The 20,504-nt window shown below is 43.2% G+C and overlaps 1 protein-coding gene across 2 annotated transcripts in view; it reads left to right on the forward strand.

Moving 5' to 3' along the window:
* LOC106612817 (calcium-binding protein 8) overlaps positions 1–14,895 on the forward strand; it is a 62,468-nt gene extending 47,573 nt beyond the window's left edge. For both annotated transcript variants that reach the window (XM_014214341.2, XM_014214339.2), the window contains exons 5-6: positions 10,466–10,622; positions 12,938–14,895. In XM_014214341.2, the coding sequence (XP_014069816.1) occupies positions 10,466–10,622; positions 12,938–13,065 (285 nt within the window). In that variant the 3' untranslated portion in view covers positions 13,066–14,895. The remainder of the gene's footprint in view (positions 1–10,465; positions 10,623–12,937) is intronic.
* The last annotated feature ends 5,609 nt before the right edge of the window (positions 14,896–20,504 follow it).

Genomic DNA, 20,504 nt, shown 5'->3' on the forward strand with positions numbered 1-20,504 from the left:
GGGGGACTGGCAAGGGGCTTGTGCTAAATATCTAAAAAACTAAAGGCATTGTTTTTGGGACAAATCACTTGATAAACCCAAAACTTAATCTAGATCTATTATTGAATAATGTGGCAATTTAGCAATTTGATTAGACTAAACTGTTGGGTTTAACCCTAGATAGCAAGCTGTCATGGTTAAAACATAGACTCAATGGTTGCTAAAATGGGTAGAGGTCTGTCCATTATAAGGCGCTGCTCTACTTTATTGACATCTCAGTAGACCAGACAGGTCCTACAGGCCCTAGTTTTGTCGCACCTGGACTACTGCCCAGTTGTGTGGTCATCTGCAGCAAAGAGGGACATAGGTAAATTGCAGTTGGGCTAGAACATAGCAGCACATATTGCACTTAGATGTACACGGATGGCTAATGTCAGCAACATGCATGTCAATCTCTCCTGGCTCAAAGTTGAGGAGAGATTGACTGCAAGGTTTTGATGTGTTGAAGGTACCGAACTGTCTGTTGAAGCAGTTGGTACACAGTTCGGACACTCATCAGTACAACACAAGACATGCAACCAAAGGTCTCTTCACAGTTCCCTGTTCCAGAACAGAGGCTGGGAAACGCACAGTATTAAATAGAGCCATGACTACATGGAACTTTCTGCCATCCCAAGTAAATTAAGCTATAAATAAAAACAGACTTGGACTGTTGGCGCATAGGGACTGTGAAGAGACACAGCCATTTTCATATATTTTTATTGTAATTTGCACTGTATTATCTATTGTATTATGTAGGTGGGTGGCCTTGTTCGAGCCTTGGCTTGTGCGAGCCGGAACGGATCATAGGGCAGGAGACATCTCTTGTTTCTGAAGCGTGATGTACATTCAAAAGTTTGGGGTCACTTAGAAATGGCCTTGTTTTTGAAAGAAAAAAAAGTAGTCCCTTAAAATAACATCAAATTGATCAGAAATACAGTGTAGACATTGTTAATGTTGTAAATGAATAATGTAGCTGGAAAAGGCTGATTTTTAATGGAATATCTACATAGGCGTACAGAGGCCCATTATCAGCAACCATCACTCCTGTGTTCCAATGGCACGTTGTGTTAGCTAATCCAAGTTTATCATTTTAAAAGGCTAATTTATCATTAGAAAAACATTTTGCAATGATGTTAGCACAGCTGAAAACTGTTGTCCTGATTAAAGAAGCAATAAAACTGGCCTTCTTTAGACTAGTTCTTTAGACTAGCATCAGCATTTGTGGGTTCGATTACAGGCTCTAAATGGCTTGAAACAAATAACTTTTGTCACGCCAACTCCTGCTCTTCCCCCCTGGAGCTCGAGGGCGCCAGGCTCCCCAGCATTGCGCACTCCTGCCACCATCATGTTTCTGTCTTGTTCTGTCTTGCTCTTTGTCTGTTCCTAATTAAATGTCAACTCCCTGTACCTGCTTCTCGTCTCCGGCGTCAGTCCTTAAAGAATGCAGCAGCTATCATGCGAAGCATCGGGGAGTGCTGACGTTCCAGTTGGTCGTGACGTCGGGTCCGGGGCCCGACAACAGATGGAACTGGGGGTGCCTAAGCCAGCTCGTCGGGCAGTCACGCCCTAGCTGGCTCGAGAGGTTTCTGTGCCCCGGTTGGCTCGGAAGGGGCCCGTCCCATGTCAGGCCTCAGCCGGATCGTCAGGTTTTTACACCCAGTCGGCTCGTCAGGCTGCTACGCCTCCACCGGATCATCAAGGCTCCCTCGCCTCAGCCAGCTTGCCAGGCTCTCATGCCTCTACCGGTTCGTTGGGGTTTCACGCCAAGCTGGCTTGTCCAGCGCCCGTGCCTCGGCCGGCCCGTCAGGCTCGCCCAGGTGGGACGCCGGGTGGCGCCCCTAGAGGGGGGAGTACTGTCACGCCTGCTCCCGCTCTTCCCCCCTGGTGCTCGAGGGCACCAGGCTCCCCAGCATTGCGCACTCCTGCCACCATCATTACGCACATCTGTCTTCCCCCGTCACGCGCATCACCGTTTATTGGTCTCACCTGGACTCAATCACCTGTTTATTACCTCCGCAATATTTGTCAGTTCCCCAGCTCTGTTCCCCGCTGCTGCATTGATTGTCGTTTGTCATTGTGTATCCGTGGGCTGACGCTGTTTCTGTCTTGCTCTTTGTCTTTTCCTAATTAAATGTCAACTCCCCGTACCTGCTTCTCATCTCCGGTGTCGGTCCTTACAACTTTCTTCTGAAACTCGTCAGTCTATTCTTGTTTTGAGAAATGAAGGCTATTCCATGCGAGAAATTGCCAAGAAACTGAAGATATCGTACAACGCTGTGTACTACTCCCTTCACAGAAAAGCGCAAACTGTCTCTAACCAGAATAGAAAGAGGAGTGGGAGGCCCCGGTGCACAACTGAGCAAGAGGACAAGTACATTAGAGTGTCTAGTTTGAGAAACAGATGCCTCACAAGTCCTCAACTGGCAGCTTCATTAAATAGTACCCACAAAACACCAGCCTCAACGTCAACAGTGAAGAGGCGACTCCGGGATGTTGGCCTTCTAGACAGAGTTGCAAAGTGAAAGCCATGTCTCTGTCCAGTGTCTGTTTTCTTTTGCCCATCTTAATCTTTTATTTTTATTGGCCAGTCTGAGTTATCGCTTTTTCTTTCTCAAACTAGACACTCTAATGTAATTGTCCTCTTGCTCAGTTGTGCACAGGGGCCTCCCACTCCTCTTTCTATTCTGGTTAGAGCCAGTTTGCGCTGTTCTGTGAAGGGAGTAGTACACAGCGTTGTTTGAGATCTTCACTTTCTTGGCAGTTTCTCACATGGAATAGCCTTCATTTCTCAGAACAAGAATAGACTGACTAGTTTCAGAAGAAAGTTTTTTTTTTTTTTGCCTTTATGAGCATGTAATCGAACCCACAAATGCTGATGCTCCAGATACTCAATTAGTCTAAAGGCCAGTTTTATTGCGTCTTTAATCAGGACAACAGTTTTCAGCTGTGCAAACGTAATTGCAAAAGGGTTTTCTAATTATCAGTTAGCCTTTTTAAATGATAAACTTGGATTAGTTAACACAACGTGCCATTGGAACACAGGAGTGATGGTTGCTGATAATGTGCCTCCGTACGCCTATGTAGATATTCCATTAAAAATCTGCCATTTCCAGCTACAATAGTCATTTACAACATTAACAATGCCTACACTATATTTCAGATCAATTTTATGTTATTTTAATGGACAGAAAAATTTGCTTTTCCATTACTAAGTGAACCCAAACTATTGAACAGTAGTGTATATTGTGTATTTTATTTGTTGTTTTATTTTCTGTTTGGAGCCCAGGACGAGAAGGCATTGCCTTGGCAGCGGCTAATTGGGAATCCTAATAAAATACTAAAATACTACTAAAATAATACTACTACTTCCGACGGCCATGTTAAAATAATGTATTACTGAGCTGTAAAACAATGTTATTTTTGTAATAGGTGTTGTCATAACCCTTTGGAAAATTAGCAGCTTACAGGGTTCCTATATTTGGGTAACCGTGGTGATAATGGCAAACTGATGGTTGGGTAACCGTGGTAATAATGGCACAGAGATGGTTGGGTAACCATGGTGATAATGGAACAGTGATACAGTGTCCCCCTGCTTAATGGGTTCTGGAAATGAGATAAGAAACAGTCTGATCCCTGAGGATTGGGAGCCTTTCTAGTGGCTTGTTAAATGGTAATACTTTACTTAAAGCCTTCAGGTGTAACCCATTATGATGCTGAGTCTTGCCTAGACTTTGTTTTAACATGTAAGACAAACTTATTTAAGATTATATGTAGTTTCCACCAACCTTTGTTCCACCAACATCCCTTCCTTTGCTCACCATCTAGAGCATCCTGACCGGTTGCATCCCCGCCTGGTATGGCAACTGCTCGGCATCTGACCGTAAGGCGTTACAGAGGGTAGTGTGTACGGCCCAGTACATCACAGGGGCCAAGATTCCTGCAATCCAGGACCTATATAATAGGCAGTGTAAGAGGAAAGCCCATAAAATTGTCAGAGACTCCAGTCACCCAAGTCATAGACTGTTTTCTTTTCTACCCCACGGCAAGCGGTACCGGTGCACCAAGTCTAGGACCAAAAGGCTCCTTAACAGCTTCTACCCTCAAGCCATAAGACTGCTGAACAATTAATCAAATGGCCACCGGACTGTTATATTGACCCCCCCCCCCCCATTTGTTTTGTACACTGCTGCTACTCGCTGTTTATTATCTATGCATAGTCACTTCACCCCTACCTACATGTACACATTACCTCTAACCTGTATCCCCACACACTGACTCGGTACCAGTACCTCCTGTATATTGCCTCGCTATTGTTATTTTATTGTGTTACTTTTTATCAATTATATTTTTTACTTTAGTTTACTCGGTAAATATTTTCTTAACTCTTCTTGAACTGCATTGTTGGTTAAGGGGTTGTAAGTAAGCATTTTACGGTAAGGTCTACACTTGTTGTATTCGGCGCATGTGACAAATACAGTTTGATTTGATTTGATTTGACAATACACATTTACGCAGCCGACAGATTCAATGTTTGTTTGTTTTCTCAACTAAACTACTGCCAAACCCCTGTTGGCCTACTTTGGGTCCCAAGCCGCACTATCCTGCTGCCTGTGATGATGAGAATGCACTTTGTTGTGGCAGCCAACTCTCCTCAGGTGCTCATATTTAAGCTGTAACTGCTTTGCATTCCTGTCAGTGTCTGTGTCCCAGCAGAAATATACAGCAGAGAGAGACCATCACCAGGGTAATGCAGGGAGTACCAGAACAGTCACTGTGATACAGCTATTGCTGCTACATGAGAACACAGGGACACAGGGACCGGCAAGAAGACAATTAAACACGTAGCCTCGCCAAGTACCACTAGCTGCGGAGACTCACTTACAATGACATTATCTCAGACATTCAGTAGGTCACGTCATTGGGGATAGTACAGAATAAAGAAACAGAAAAACTCAGGGGCTGAGGAATTCAAATGCACAGCTTCCATATTTGCTCTCACTCAAACACCTGCAGTTTGAAGGTTAGAGATAACATTGCAATGGAGGGAAAAGAGGAGACAGGTAGAGAAAACATTTTGACAGAAGAATATGGAAAATATAGTTGTGTTTGGTGAAAAAATGGGAGAATATTCCCTATTATATGCTGGTGCTTCATTGATGCTTCTTCCTGTGCCTTGCATAAGGTAGAAGCAGTACACATGGGGGTGCGGGGTGAACTTCACTCTGTCTAGTCTGGCTGTATTGGACCCGTGGTGTTCAGACCAGCAGGAGGAATCAGGTTAATGTGTCACAAATTGCCTTTAAGTGGATTGATGTGCAAAGTGGTCAGAATACATCGACATAGTTAGTCTGCTCCAGACAGTGGATTCAGTCGGAGAGTGCCAATTTCTTTTCACTGGTCACAGTGCATAGAACCCCATCCCCATCCCTCTCTCACTCTGTCTCTGTCTCTCTTTGTCTCTGCCTCTCTCTCTATATGTTTTTTTTCTTTGTCTTTCTTTATCTCCCACCATCTCAATTAAATGCCATTTGATTTACTATGGATGCTACAGCAGACATGGATTGTCATTAGCACACCATGGTCGACTGTCTGACTTCTGTGACTCATTCAAATGGGTTCAGTATTTAGCCTGTCATATACATCCGACAGAGCCTGTCTTTTGGGAATTTACTCTGGTCTTTCTTTTTATTTATTTTTTATTTCACCTATATTTAACCAGGTAGGCCAGTTGAGAACAATTTCTCATTTACAACTGCGACCTGGCCAAGATAAAGCAAAGCAGTGTGACACAGACAACACAGAGTTACACATGGAATAAACAATAAACAAGCCAATAACACAATAAACAAGTCAATGACACAGTAGAAAAAAAAGAAAGTCTATATACAGTGTGTGCAACAGGCATGACGAGGTAGGCAATAAATAGGCCATAGTAGCGAAGAATTACAATTTAGCAGATTAACACTGGAGTGATAAATGAGCAGATGATGATGTGCAAGTAGAGATACTGGTGTGCAAAAGAGCAGAAAAGTAAAAAAAACAGTATGGGGATGAGGTAGGTAGATTGGGTGGGCTATTTACAGATGGACTATGTACAGCTCAGATAGCTGATGTTTAAAGTTGGTGAGGGAAATAAAAGTCTCCAGCTTCAGCGATTTTTGCAATTCGTTCCAGTCACTGGCAGCAGAGAACTGGAAGGAAAGGCGGCCAAATGAGGTGTTGGCTTTGGGGATGATCAGTGAGATATACCTGCTGGAACGTGTGCTACGGGTGGGTGTTGTTATCGTGACCAGTGAACTGAGATAAGGCGGAGCTTTACCTAGCATAGACTTATAGATGACCTGGAGCCAGTGGGTCTGGCGACGAATATGTAGCGAGGGCCAGCCGACTAGAGCATACAGGTCGCAGTGGTGGGTGGTATAAGGTGATTTGGTAACAAAACGGATGGCACTGTGATAGACTGCATCCAGTTTGCTGAGTAGACTATTGGAAGCTATTTTGTAGATGACATCGCCGAAGTTGAGGATCGGCAGGATAGTCAGTTTTACTAGGGTAAGTTTGGCGGCATGAGTGAAGGAGGCTTTGTTGCGAAATAGAAAGCCGATTCTAGATTTGATTTTGGATTGGAGATGTTTACTATGAGTCTGGAAGGAGAGTTTACAGTCTAGCCAGACACCTAGGTCTCCTTCCCTCCCCTCTGCTTCTTCCTTCCTCGTAACCACTCACTCTTAAAGGTCACTCACTCTGCCAGGCAGCATATAAATACAGAGAGAGAGAGAGAGAGAGAGATAGAGACTGGTGCTGCTCATGAATGGTAATATGGACTTACAATACAACTCATGTTGTCCAAATGCAGTATCTTGGACCAGGTGGATTGGAATACTGCCCGTGTTGTGTGACATACCTGATCGGTAATGTGAAACAAGGTATTTGAACATGTCAAGCTCTTTCTGTCAAGTGGTTTAAAGGTTGGGGAGCTCCACTTTCCTTATAAAGGTGTCGTTGTCCCCCTCCTCATTCTGTTGCATGCTCCTCATACTAATATATTACCAATACTTCAGCAATGTCATCAATTCACTTTATATACAGTACTAGCACACACTTAGAAATGCAAGCCCAATACATTGAATCAGTCTAACATTGAATGATTAAATTATAAGTAGTACGATTCAAGTGTGGATATTGGGACAGAGACTACAATATACTGCATCATTGTCAACTTGATAATTTATTCTACCTTATTTACATATTTCCCAGAATGCCTTGCCTTTCGTGGGAATTATAGTTACCATAGTTACCACCCATTACTATTTGTTAGCGACAAAGACATGGTTGTTGTATTCAATGGTTTTCAGTACTGTAGCCTTCACCAAGTGAGTGTCTAAGTGAATATGTTATCTTTAAAATGAAACTCTTTATGACAATACATTACATACAGTGGGGGGAAAAAGTATTTGATCCCCTGCTGATTTTGTATGTTTGCCCACTTACAAAGAAATTATCAGTCTATAATTTTAATAGTAGGTTTATTTGAACAGTGAGAGACAGAATAACAACAAAAAATCCAGAAAAACGCATGTCAAAAATGTTATAAAATGATTTGCATTTTAATGAGGGAAATAAGTATTTGACCCCTCTGCAAAACATGACTCAGTACTTGGTGGCAAAACTCTTGTTGGCAATCACAGAGGTCAGACGTTTCTTGTAGTTGGCCACCAGGTTTGCACACATCTCAGGAGGGATTTTGTCCCACTCCTCTTTGCAGATCTTCTCCAAGTCATTAAGGTTTCGAGGCTGACGTTTGGCAACTTGAACCTTCAGCTCCCTCCACACATTTTCTATGGGATTAAGGTCTGGAGACTGGCTTGGCCACTCCAGGACCTTAATGTGCTTCTTCTTGAGCCACTCCTTTGATGCCTTGGCCGTGTGTTTTGGGTCATTGTCATGCTGGAATACCCATCCACAACCCATTTTCAATGCCCTGGCTGAGGGAAGGAGGTTCTCACCCAAGATTTGACGGTACATGGCCCCATCCATCGTCCCTTTGATGCGGTGAAGTTGTCCTGTCCCCTTAGCAGAAAAACACCCCCAAAGCATAATGTTTCCACCTCCATGTTTGACGGTGGAGATGGTGTTCTTGGGATCATAGGCAGCATTCCTCCTCCTCCAAACATGGCAAGTTGAGTTGATGTCAAAGAGCTCCATTTTGGACTCATCTGACCACAACCACAACACTTTCACCAGTTGTCCTCTGAGTCATTCAGATGTTCATTGGCAAACTTCAGACGGGCATGTATATGTATTCTTGAGCAGGGGACCTTGCGGGCGCTGCAGGATTTCAGTCCTTCACGGCGTAGTGTGTTACCAATTGTTTTCTTGGTGACTATGGTCCCAGCTGCCTTGAGATCATTGACAAGATCCTCCCGTGTAGTTCTGGGCTGATTCCTCACCGTTCTCATGATCATTGCAACTCCACGAGGTGAGATCTTGCATGGAGCCCCAGGCCGAGGGAGATTGACAGTTCTTTTGTGTTTCTTCCATTTGCGAATAATCGCACCAAATGTTGTCACCACCTCACCAAGCTGCTTGGCGATGGTCTTGTAGCCCATTCCAGCCTTGTGTAGGTCTACAATCTTGTCCCTGACATCCTTGGAGAGCTCTTTGGTCTTGGCCATGGTGGAGAGTTTGGAATCTGATTGATTGATTGCTTCTGTGGACAGGTGTCTTTTTTACAGGTAACAAGCTGCGGTTAGGAGCACTCCCTTTAAGAGTGTGCTCCTAATCTCAGCTCGTTACCTATATCAGAAGCTTCTAAAGCCATGACATCATTTTCTGGAATTTCCCAAGCTGTTTAAAGGCACAGTCAACTTAGTGTATGTAAACTTCTGACCCACTGGAATTGTGATAGTGAATTATAAGTGAAATAATCTGTCTGTAAACCATTGTTGGAAAAATTACTTGTGTCATGCACAAAGTAGATGTCCTAACCGACTTGTCAAAACTATAGTTTGTTAACTAGGGAGCTTGTTCCACCATTGGGGTGCCAGAGCACTGAACAGTTTTGACTGGGCTGAGCGGGAACTGTGCTTCCTCAGAGGTAGGGAGGCGAGCAGGCCAGAGGTGGATGAACGCAGTGCCCTTGTTTGGGTGTAGGGCCTGATCAGAGCCTGAAGGTACGGAGGTGCCGTTCCCCTCACAGCTCCGTAGGCAAGCACCATGGTCTTGTAGCGGATGCGAGCTTCAACTGGAAGCCAGAGAGAGCGGAGGAGCGGGGTGACGTGAGAGAACTTGGGAAGGTGGAACACCAGACAGGCTGCGGCGTTCTGGATGAGTTGTAGGGGTTTAATGGCACAAGCAGGGATCCCAGCCAACAGCGAGTTGCAGTAATCCAGACGGGAGATGACAAGTGCCTGGATTAGGACCTGCGCCGCTTCCTGTGTGAGGCGGGGTCGTACTCTGCGAATGTTGTAGAGCATGAACCTACAGGATCGGGTCACCACCTTGATGTTAGTGGAGAACGACAGGGTGTTGTCCAGGGTCACGCCAAGGTTCTTAGCACTCTGGGAGGAGGACACAAGGGAGTTGTCAACCGTGATGGCGAGATATGGTTTGGCTTGGAAAGATTTTTTTGCCTGGTCACAGACAGAAGATGTATTGTGCATTGAAGTCCACAAGCGAAGAGAAAAGGTGAGATGAGGAATGCGTATAGATGTGAGAAAGAATACAACGTGGTTGCTATGAAAGTGAACAGTGTTTACGTGTGATCAGGGGTATGTTCATTCCGCCGACACTGTTGAAAAACGTTTCTTAAACGGAAGCAAACAGAACGAAACGGGGATAAACATACCTGAATTTGTGCAATAGAAACTCTTGTTTGCAACTGTTGGACTAATGATTTCAGCTAGATGCAGGCAAGAGTGTGCAAGGCAGTATTGAATGTGTTACTGTCTGTCCATATGTCACTGTCTTTCGCCTCAAATTTTTCTATCGACCTGTGTGCACTTACATTGTAAACTTTTATTCATAGTCTAGGTTGTAGCAACCTCATTATGGATATAGGGGAAATTAGAGTATCATGTAGTAGCCTAAACCTATGAATGACAGTCATTCAATATGCTTTAATAGAAATAAGGCCATGCTCATAAAAAAAAAGAATCATCCTCCATCCTCCATCATCTTAAACGGCACTGTATTGAAGTATGAAAATAGTTACAGAAATAGTTGCATGCATCCATCAGACAAAAGGTATCCCTGTAGAGTAATCAATACTGTTTTATACCTTTTGTAAAACTGAAAATAATAATAACAAATGTACAATTGATTTGGGAACCTACATTCCAGTCCCCCAGTGTCTATGTAGCAAAGGAAAGTTTGTTGTTAGCTTTCCCTCTCTTCAAAACATTTACCTCACTACTCTTTTCCTCCCCTTTCCTCCCCCCTACAGTTTGACATGCAGCGCATCACCCTTGAGGAGCTGAAACACATCCTGTTCCATGCCTTCAGAGACCATCTGACCATGAAGGACATCGAGAACATCATCATCAACGAGGAGGAGAGCCTCAATGAGAACTCGGGACACTGTCAGGCAGACTTTGAAGGAAGTGAGTAGAGTAGATTCTGTAGTCTATGGAGAAAGAAGGAGGGAGGGTGGTGTGTCTGTTAGAGAGAGAGAGAGACAGAAGAGAGAGAGAGAGAGAGAGAGAGAGAGAGAGAGAGAGAAATGCTAGCTGTCATTGGCGGAGCAGAGCGTGCTGCACACCCATCCTCCTGTCAGGACGGATCTGACTCCATTACTGTCATAGACTCCACCTGCTGATTTATTGATTGAAGGTGTTTATGGTGTAGGAAGTCATGTGGTCCCCTGGGCTATGGCTAGCAGTGATTAAATATGCATAGCCTGGCTCTGCAAAAATATGTCTTCAGGAAGTTATGAATACCGCAGCAGCAGAGAAGGGTGTTTAGGTTGATTTGAATCTTTATTTTATGTTTGTTATTTGGTTGTTCCACAAAAAGAGTGACTTTTGTGTCCCTTTGATATTTTAAGTAGACATTTTGTACCAATATTGAATTTTAAAAGCCTGCTATATTAATTGAAGTGCCATTTAATATAGACAACATGGAATATTCAATAAATCAGATTTTCTATATGAATAAAGGCTTGCTAAAGTGCCAAATCTTCTAGGAAGAGCATAACACATCAACCCTGTTACCCATAGATAGACAAGCTGGAAATGTTTTAGCAATTTAATTGTTTTGGTTCAGCTTGCATTCAATTACCACTCCCTGTTGCACACAAACTTCCATTCCCCCATTCACAATGGGATTTATGGCTGATTTAGGATGCAATCGTCAACCTGTTACGGTCAACTTTGTGACTTTATTTGGCATTTAATAGGCACTTACTATAATCAAATAACATTTTATTGGTCACGTACACATATTTAGCAGATGTTATTGTGGGTGTAGCAAAATACTTGTGGTGTAGCGAAATGCTTGTAAAGTCTAGTTTTATATTTAATCTCTTGAGGGGAAAACATGTTTTTTATGAAGTCGAACATGTGCTCTTTTTGACAGAATGTTAAAATTAGGTGAAATCAAAAGTATTTTTGGACTAAGTTACACTTTTCAAAAGGCACTGTGGAACAACCCTGCAACGACCCTTTTCAAAAGGCACCGTGGAACGACCCTGCAACGACCCTTTTCAAAAGGCACCGTGGAACGACCCTATTATGTCGGTAGTGAAGATAATACAACAGTTGAGTGTCAGGAGCAGGAGACCAGAGTTCAGATGAGTAACAAAACAAACATTTAAGCATTTCCCCTGATGTTCTTTGAGTATAACTACTCACACCTTCCCCAGTAAGCTGTTGGTTCTGTAGCCTTTCAGGTTAGAGCCACTCTGAGGTCATTCTCTTTTTAATCTCCTTCTGTGGCAGTCTGAGACACACTGCTCCTTGTGAAACTGGAAAGACTGTATGATGCTGCAGAAACAAAATGGCCTCTCATGGTAGATTTACTGCTGTTTACTGCTGAGTGGCAACAGATAGCAGGGCTGGATATGGTTTGTAAGGAGCTTTATTAGGTGCAAATCTATACATTTTAGCTCATTTAGATTACCCAAGTTTACTTTTGTGTCAGTAGTGATGATTTCAGTGCTTTATGACATCAGAGTTATAAATAGCTTGTGAGAGTGAGAGAGTGAGATGTAAAGGAGTCGGGGACTCTGTACCTGCAGGTCATTGGCCCAGCCCACCTAATTACCACGGTTACCACGGCCCCATAACCCAGCTCCGCTGTTACCAGGTCACTGATTGGCCAGGGGGAGGGAAACTTGCTGACTTACCATTCTATGCCGGTGGGAGACTGAACCGGATAATGATATCACAGCCTAAAGTTGGCTTGGCTTTCAAGTGTGTGTGCGTGCATATCTGTCCATATGTACTATATATTTGTGTCAGTTCTATTTTCATCTCGGGTCCCACTGCGCTTCGGATACAAACACAAACACATCATGTGACAAAGAGCAGAGCCTCAGCTGCTGCATAGGATTAATCTCACCTCTGCATTCTCTCTGCCAGAGTCACACTCCCCCTACCACTCACTCCCTTCTTTCCTTTCTTCCATCCCTCCCTCATTCACTTTCCAATACAAATAACTAATTTCTCCAACCTAAATCAGATCCCACCTAAATCAAGTGATTCAGAAGAGAGCCTGGTGCAATTTGTTTAATAGTAATTTCTCCCCATCAACATGGCAGAAAATGAATTGGTATTAGGCTTTCTCTTTTTTCTTTTCTTACAACAGAGAACGGCAAATGGCAAGAATGTGATGTGCCAGCTTGAAATGGATTTTGGTAATAAACCTCTATGCACCTTTATCTTTCTTTCTCCCTTCCCCCTTTTCTCTCTTCTATTAGTCCATTCTAAAAATAAGAACCGGCAGACGTGCGTGAGGAAGAGTCTGATCTGCGCCTTCGCCATGGCCTTCATCATCAGCGTCATGCTCATCGCGGCCAATCAGATGCTGCGGAACGGCCTGGAGTAGCCACACCCAGCCACGCCCTCTGTGAGCGGGAAAAACTAACCTGCATGTGCATGATGAAAGTGGGTGAGGTCATTTCCTGTTTCTTTAGAAAGAAAAAAAAACGACTTCAAAAATGCCTCACTGTTGGTGACAAAAAAACAAAAAACACTGACTGATAAACCATCAGATTTTTCTGAGTGGATGACAGTCCGACGTCCATCGACACTGAGAAGCCAGCATGAGGAGTCCAGCAAGACCCCTCATAACCCCATTACTCTGGCAGGGACATTCAAGGGCTGACTTTCGCTTACTCTGCTGTCTCTGTTCCCTAATGCAATAAAGACACAAGTACAGGAGTTCAGTACTCTTCCTCTCTTCCCTACCCAGAGTCTTCATATGAAGGTACCTTGGAATTCAATTTGAACTTCTTGCCTCAGAACGCAGAATCATGGTGGATTGAGACATGCCCTCAGTGTATTTGTAGAAGGCAGCATCCTTGTGGATTGAGACATACCCTCAATTGGATCTGTGTGAGAGAGAATTGAGCTGTGCCTCCTGCAGTGCAGAGAGCCTGATTAGCTACAGGGCGCACCGCTGCAGTCTGGCTACGCACACACGCTCTTACGCACGCATCTACGCATGTACTTCCACACACACACACACACACACACACACACAATAATTGGCCTGTTATTCTAGTTTCCTGAGGGCGGGTGGAAGCCAGCTCACCACTGGAGCATACAGTAAGGCTCTGGATGCGACAGGCATGATGGTGCCGTCTGCTGTAAGGCTGTTGTTTAAGCTCTTCTAGAAGCTTTCATCCAGAGTTCCGGAGTGAAATCGGTGGTTATTCCTGTGCCCAAATTCCTCACTGTTACTGTATCTGTGTACATTCCCAGTGCTAAACAGAACAGTGTTTGAAAGACCATAGCTGTGAAAAGTCTGGGCTGTACTGTACCTATGATCTAATTCCTCTTGAGGTAGGTAGGTCTGAACTCCTGTATTGTATTGACTCTCATGGTAATATTTAAACCACCTACAGTTTTGCTGAAGACTGCTTGAAATAGCTACAGTACTGCATGTGATCAAGTCTACGTCGATATGTAAATATGTATGTAACCCATGTTGTTGTTGTCTACGTGTATAGGGTGACGGTGTTCTACTCTGTATGTGCATGATTGTTGGTAGACTCTACTCCTGCAGATTTAGAGGTGGAGGGAAAGAGAGAGCACTGTGAAACCAGAGGCTGCTGCCTTCCAAATCACAATACACAGGCAGGCGGGCAGACAGACAGACACAAAGCTCTCTATGTTCCCCTCACCCTCTGGCCAAAGCCATAGAACTCAATAGAGATGTACTGACTGAAGAACACTACATGGTTGTTGTTGTTTTCCGTTACAAATGTGTATTTTCAGTAGGAACAGTCCATCCTTTGTGCATGCTGTTGGGTTCCTTCACCCACCCTTTTGCGCTGTACAATCATTTCCATCTATCCCCAGGAACAGAACGGAGAGTAGAATTACAGACTGGTGTAAGAGCCCCATCTAGAGGTTGGCTCAAAAATTCTGATATTTTTTGTAACACAATGTGCTCTCCTGGCTCTGGTACAAATGCAGCCTGCAAACCTTGGTAAAAACAGTGTGCAGGTGAGGTTGGAAGCCCAAAAGGGATTATATGAAAACAACACCACAAATATAAGTACAAAAATATAAGTTTGTTCAATTAGTTAACAAAGCATATTAATTATAATTGTACATGATCAACTCAGTATACAAGAAAAGCCATGTTTGTGTGTGTGTGTGTGTGTGTGTGTGTGTGTGTGTGTGTGTGTGTGTGTGTGTGTGTGTGTGTGTGTGTGTGTGTGTGTGCGTGTGTGTGAGAGAGAGAGAGAGAGAGAGAGAGAGAGAGAGAGAGAGAGTTGGCTACTTAGAGGGGATTATTGGGTAGTTTGGTTCATCAGGCTGACCCCCAGTCTTTGCTTGAAGTTGATGAGGTTTTGGCAATGTGAAGATAAGAATTCCAGTGTGGTACCTCTGTATCTGATAGAGAATTGACTATGTGAGGTGCGGTAGTGGGGAGGGTGAAGGTTATTGCAGTGGCTTGTGTTAAATAGATGGATTTCAGAATTACCTGGAAGAATCCATTGAAGGGTTTAGGTAAACTTTCTGGGAGGTATGAGTATTTGTAGATGAAAGTGCATAATTGGCATACATTAATGTTGTAAATAGACAAGATATTGAGTTTCTTAAACAAAGGTGCAGATGGAGCCAGATATTTAGAGGATGTGGCTAGTCTTACAAAATCTATTTGTATGATGAGTAATTTGTGTAAGTAGGAGGCATACAGTGCATTCGGAAAGTATTCAGACCCTTTGACTTTTTTCACATTTTGTTACGTTACAGCCTTATTCTAAAACGGATTAAATTGTTTTGTTTTTTCCTCATCAATATACACACAAGACCCCATAATGACAAAACAAAAACATGTATTTTTTTATTTTTGCAAATGTATTAAAAACATTTACATAAGTATTCAGACCCTTAGTACTTTGTTGAAGCACCTTTAGCAGCGATTACAGCCACGAGTCTTCTTGGGTTTGACGCTAAAAGCTTGGCACACCCGTATTTGGAGAGTTTCTCCCATTCTTCTCTGCAGATCCTCTCAAGCTCTGTCAGGTTGGATGGGGAATGTCGCTGCACAACTATTTTCAGGTCTCTCCAGAGATGTTCGATCGGGTTCAAGTCCGGGCTCTGGCTGGGCCACTCAAGGACATTCAAGGACATTCAATGACTCGTCCCCAAGCCACTCCTGCGTTGTCTTGGCTGTGTTCTTAGGGTCATTGTCCTGTTGGAAGGTGAACCTTCACCCCAGTCTGAGGTCCTGAGTGCTCTGGAGCAGGTTTTCATCAAGGATCTCTCTGCACATTGCTCGATTCATCTTTCCCATGCTCTGACTAGTCTCCCAGTCCCTGCCGCTGAAAAACATCCCCACAGCATGATGCTGCCACCACCATGCTTCACTGTAGGGATGGTACCAGGTTACCCCCAGACGTGAAACTTGGCATTCAGGCCAAATAGTTCAATCTTGGTTTCATCAGACCAGAGAAATCTTGTTTCTGTCACGTCCTGACCAGGTAAAAGGGTCATTTGCCATAGTAGAATGGTCAGGGCGTGGCAGGGGGGTTGTTTTGTGTGTTTTGGGGTTTGTTGGTTTCTAGGGGAATGTGTTCTAGTTTTCATTTTCTATGTTTCGTTTTCCAGGTTTGGCCAAGTATGGTTTCCAATCAGAGGCAGGTGTCTTTCATTGTCTCTGACTGGAAGCCATACTTAGGCAGCCTGTTTTCCTTTGGGTTTTGTGGGTGGTTGTTTTCCGTTTAGTTGTTGTTCCCTGACGGAACTGTTGGTTGTTTGTTATTTTGTTATTGAAGTGTTTTCATTAAAAGGAAGAATGAGCACTATACACGCTGCGCCTTGGTCCCCTTTCATCGACCGCTGTGACAGTTTCTCATTGTCTGAGAGTCCTTTAGGTGCCTTTTGACAAACTCTAAGCTGGAACTCTGGAGCTCTGTCAGAGTCACCATCGGGTTCTTGGTCACCTTCCTGACCAAGGCCCTTCTCCCCTGATTGCTCCTTTTAGCCAAGCGGCCAACTCTAGGAAGAGTCTTGGTTGTTCCAAACTTCTTCCATTTAAGAATGATGGAGGCCACTGTGTTCTTGGGACCATCAATGCTACAGAAATGTTTTGGTACCCTTCCCCAGATCTGTGCTTCGACACAATCCTGTCTTGGCGCTCAACAGATAATTGCTTTTAGCTCATTGCTTGATTTTTGCTCTGACATGCACTGTCAACTGTGGGACCTTGTGTTCCAAATCATGTCCAATCAATTGAATTTACCACAGGTGGAATCCAATCAAGTTGTAGAAACATCTCAAGGATGATCAATGGAAACAGGATGCACCTGAGCTCAGTTTCGAGTCTCATAGCAAAGGGTATGAATACATATGTAAATAAGGTATTTCTGTTTTTTTTTTTTTTTTTTTTTTATTTGCACAAAAAATTAAAACCTGTTGTCGCTTTGTCATTATGGGGTATTGTGTGTAGACTGATGAGGAAAAGGCTGTAACGTACCGAATGTGGAAAAAGTCAAGGGGTCTGAATACTTTCCAAATGCACTGTATGTACTGGCCCAGACAATATTGCAGTAAATGGGATATGGTTGAATTAAGCTATAGTACATGAAAGGTATTTGGAAATGTCAGGAGAATAATCAATGCCTTGTATTGAGATGTCTAACCATCAGAACATGAAATGTTGAAATATAATATTATGATTCTTCTCTATTCTATCTGTATAGAAGGTTTTATGAAATGATGAATGTTCTATCTAAATAATTGTTGGTTTGATTAACTGCACTGTTTGTGGGACATAGATAGTAGTCTTTTATTGGAATTCTGTGTCTTGCCCATGGCAGAAAATCTCCTTTCTTATCACCTTGAAGAGGTTTGCATTAAAGTATGATCAATGAATGTCCCCATTAATTATAACATCATGTTTGGACGGATGGCTCCTCTGTGAGGTTTCCAAGTTTGTTTTATGATGTCAAAGTAAAAGCACTGATTTGTGTGCAATATCATCTTGCAAATACAGTAGGCTACACTGGATTTAATATTGTGGAGACCCCCAATTTAAGCTTAATAGGTGCAAATTCTCACCTCATTCATTATATAATGTATTCTGTCAAACTGGAGTTTGTTCCTTATTTAGCTGTTTTGAGCTGTCACCCTTGTCTGCTTCATTAATGGCACCCTAATACATATGTAGTGCACTCCTATTGACCAGGGTCCATGGGGCTCTAGTCAAAGTAGTGCACTATAGAGGGAATAGTGTGTCATTTGGGACACTACCCTGCCCTAACCCCACAATACACTGTAATACCAGGGTATAGTCTGAACCTTGTGTTGATGAATAAATAAATACATGTTAGACCACATAAAAGGCTCTGGCCTGGGTATACTATACTGTTACAGGGGATGGAGCTGTACTTGCCCTCACAGAATCAGTGCATGTCTTGATCATTAAAATTGATGGTGAATGAGACTGGAAAACTAACAGTCTCACTTCAGTAGCATGGTGTTTGAATTGCACATGTATGTGCTGTATGGACACTACATAAAATGCATAGATATACACAGTGCTTAATTTGAGCCGGATCCTGCCGGAACACCTCTCCATTTTGGACTGTTTTGTTCAGGAAACTATTTGGCCCGATCCGGTACCTCTTGTGGCATGGAAATGTACAAGAAGTACAACGTAAAAATTCGAATGAAAGTTCATTCGAGTTGCTTCTTCCTTAATTCTCCTACCCTCACAAAAAAACGTGAAAAAGTAGATTTTCAGCCCTGGCCTAATATTCTAAGTGTTGATTTGGGTTGGGCCGGCCCGGGTTTATGGTTTGCGCAACATTGTAACCTATGTTTGAGCCCAACGCCTGGCGGTGGCTGTGTGAAAAGCGCGCCATTATCTCTCACATAACTGGAATGAGATTCACTTTGTATGATCTCTCTCCCTCTCTGCTCTGATCGACATGAGCCTGCAACTCTCATCTCTCCGTTGCACTTCATGTATTTCGTTATTGATTCATAGCCGCGGGAAGGGTTCTGAAGGAACTGCAGCAGCCTACAGTCGGGAACGCGCGCCAATATGTCAGTGAAAAAACAGTACGCAGACCAAACAGGCCTTTCGTAATATGTCAAATACAATCGAGGTAAAACACAGGTTGGGAAGCAAATGGCTCCAACAGAAAAGATAAGACTCTATGCTGTAGGTTACAAAAATATTTTATCGATTTCCAAATATTGTTCTACAAAAGAGAGCGAGAGGCAGAGAGGCCAGTTAAACTGGAAAGCATTTTTAGGACTATAATTTCTTCCTCATATTGTAGCCTACAATATGCATCTACACACCTAGGCCTAGGCTATTGATGGATTCAAGACAATGTCGTTTTTGTTGATCTCAGATTCTGTTTGTCAGTGTCAGTAGCCTGCCATTTCGATAATATGTGCTGTATTAAAAAGGATTCTGCCAAGGTCTCCAGTCATGGACCCTAAAAATGCTCCCCATGTGTGCAACTTCTGTAAGTGCCTCTACTCTACTGCTCTATTCTACTACGCAAATGCGATGATATGCATGTAATGCTTTATTATAATGGCGATTTCTTTTCTCATGCGTTCCGGTACCTCAGAACTCCCCAGGTCACCCCCTCTCACGCTCACTTTTTGTTCCGGCACCTCCCGATTTACAAATTTAGCACTGGAATACAGTACATACATATACACACGTGAACTGTGCATGCACACCATTAAAACATGTAGGGGCAGTTTCCCGGACACACATTAAGCCTTGTGCTGGACTAAATAGCAAGATCAATGGAAAATCTCCATTTATAGTGCTTTTAAGTCCAGATTTAAGTTGTATTATTAATAATAGCCTGAATATTATATCTGTAAATACTGAAATCGGTACAAAAGTAAATGGAAAGCATTTATGCAATAAAACATCTCTTTTTTGGTAAATGTTGCTGTATCTCATTGTCTTCCATCAGATATGACTAGTGTTGTTTAGAAGACCACAAAATGGAGGTATAACCAGTACATCAGTATGCTGTAACCCTGGTTGTAAATTATAGATCAGCGCCCATATTTACAAAGCATCTTAGAGTAGGAGTGCCGATCTAGAAGCCATGTTCCGATCCCTGTCCATGTAATCTAAAAGGCTAAACCGATCCTAGTTACAAGGTCAGACAACTGTTATGGAACTGATTACACAGCCTACTGTGGCACTATACTCGCGGAGTCTAGGGTCCCTAGGCGCAAGCCTAATTGTTCTGTAACCTCAATAGGTGTGTGCATTAACATGGAAGTATGAGTGTGTGTTTCCCGGAGGGCAGCGGGCTTGCTTACCGTGGATAGCTCTGGCGTGACTCCGTGGTCGGGCCAGCACAAGCGGGTCGTTGATGTTTAAATTGGTGTGAAATAAATAATACAAAAACAACATGGCATTTCAAACGAAATGTACAAAATAAAATAGGCAGGTGAGAGCACTCTCCTTCAGCTCGCTAGCTCCCTCATTTTTATTTATGATCTAAAAGTTAGAACTGATCCTAGATCAGCATTTCTAATCTGAGGCCTTATGAATACAGGCCCTGGGTCTGTATTCATAACGCGTTTCAAAATAGAAGTGCTGATCTGGGATCAAGTCCCTCTGTCCATGCAATCTTCTTCGTTATGATCTAAATAAGACTAAACTGATCCTAGGTCAGCACTCATGTTCTGAGACGCTTGCGGGCCTCGACTGCCTCCTTGTTTTTAATGGCTGCCTCCTCCTTTACTCCCACAGACACACTACATAGTGAATGTGTTTGTTCTATTCATACCTTAGCCGCATTCTAATGGCTCTGCTAG

This window comes from Salmo salar, chromosome ssa09, assembly GCF_905237065.1.
Source record: "Salmo salar chromosome ssa09, Ssal_v3.1, whole genome shotgun sequence".
Classification (NCBI taxonomy): domain Eukaryota; kingdom Metazoa; phylum Chordata; class Actinopteri; order Salmoniformes; family Salmonidae; genus Salmo; species Salmo salar.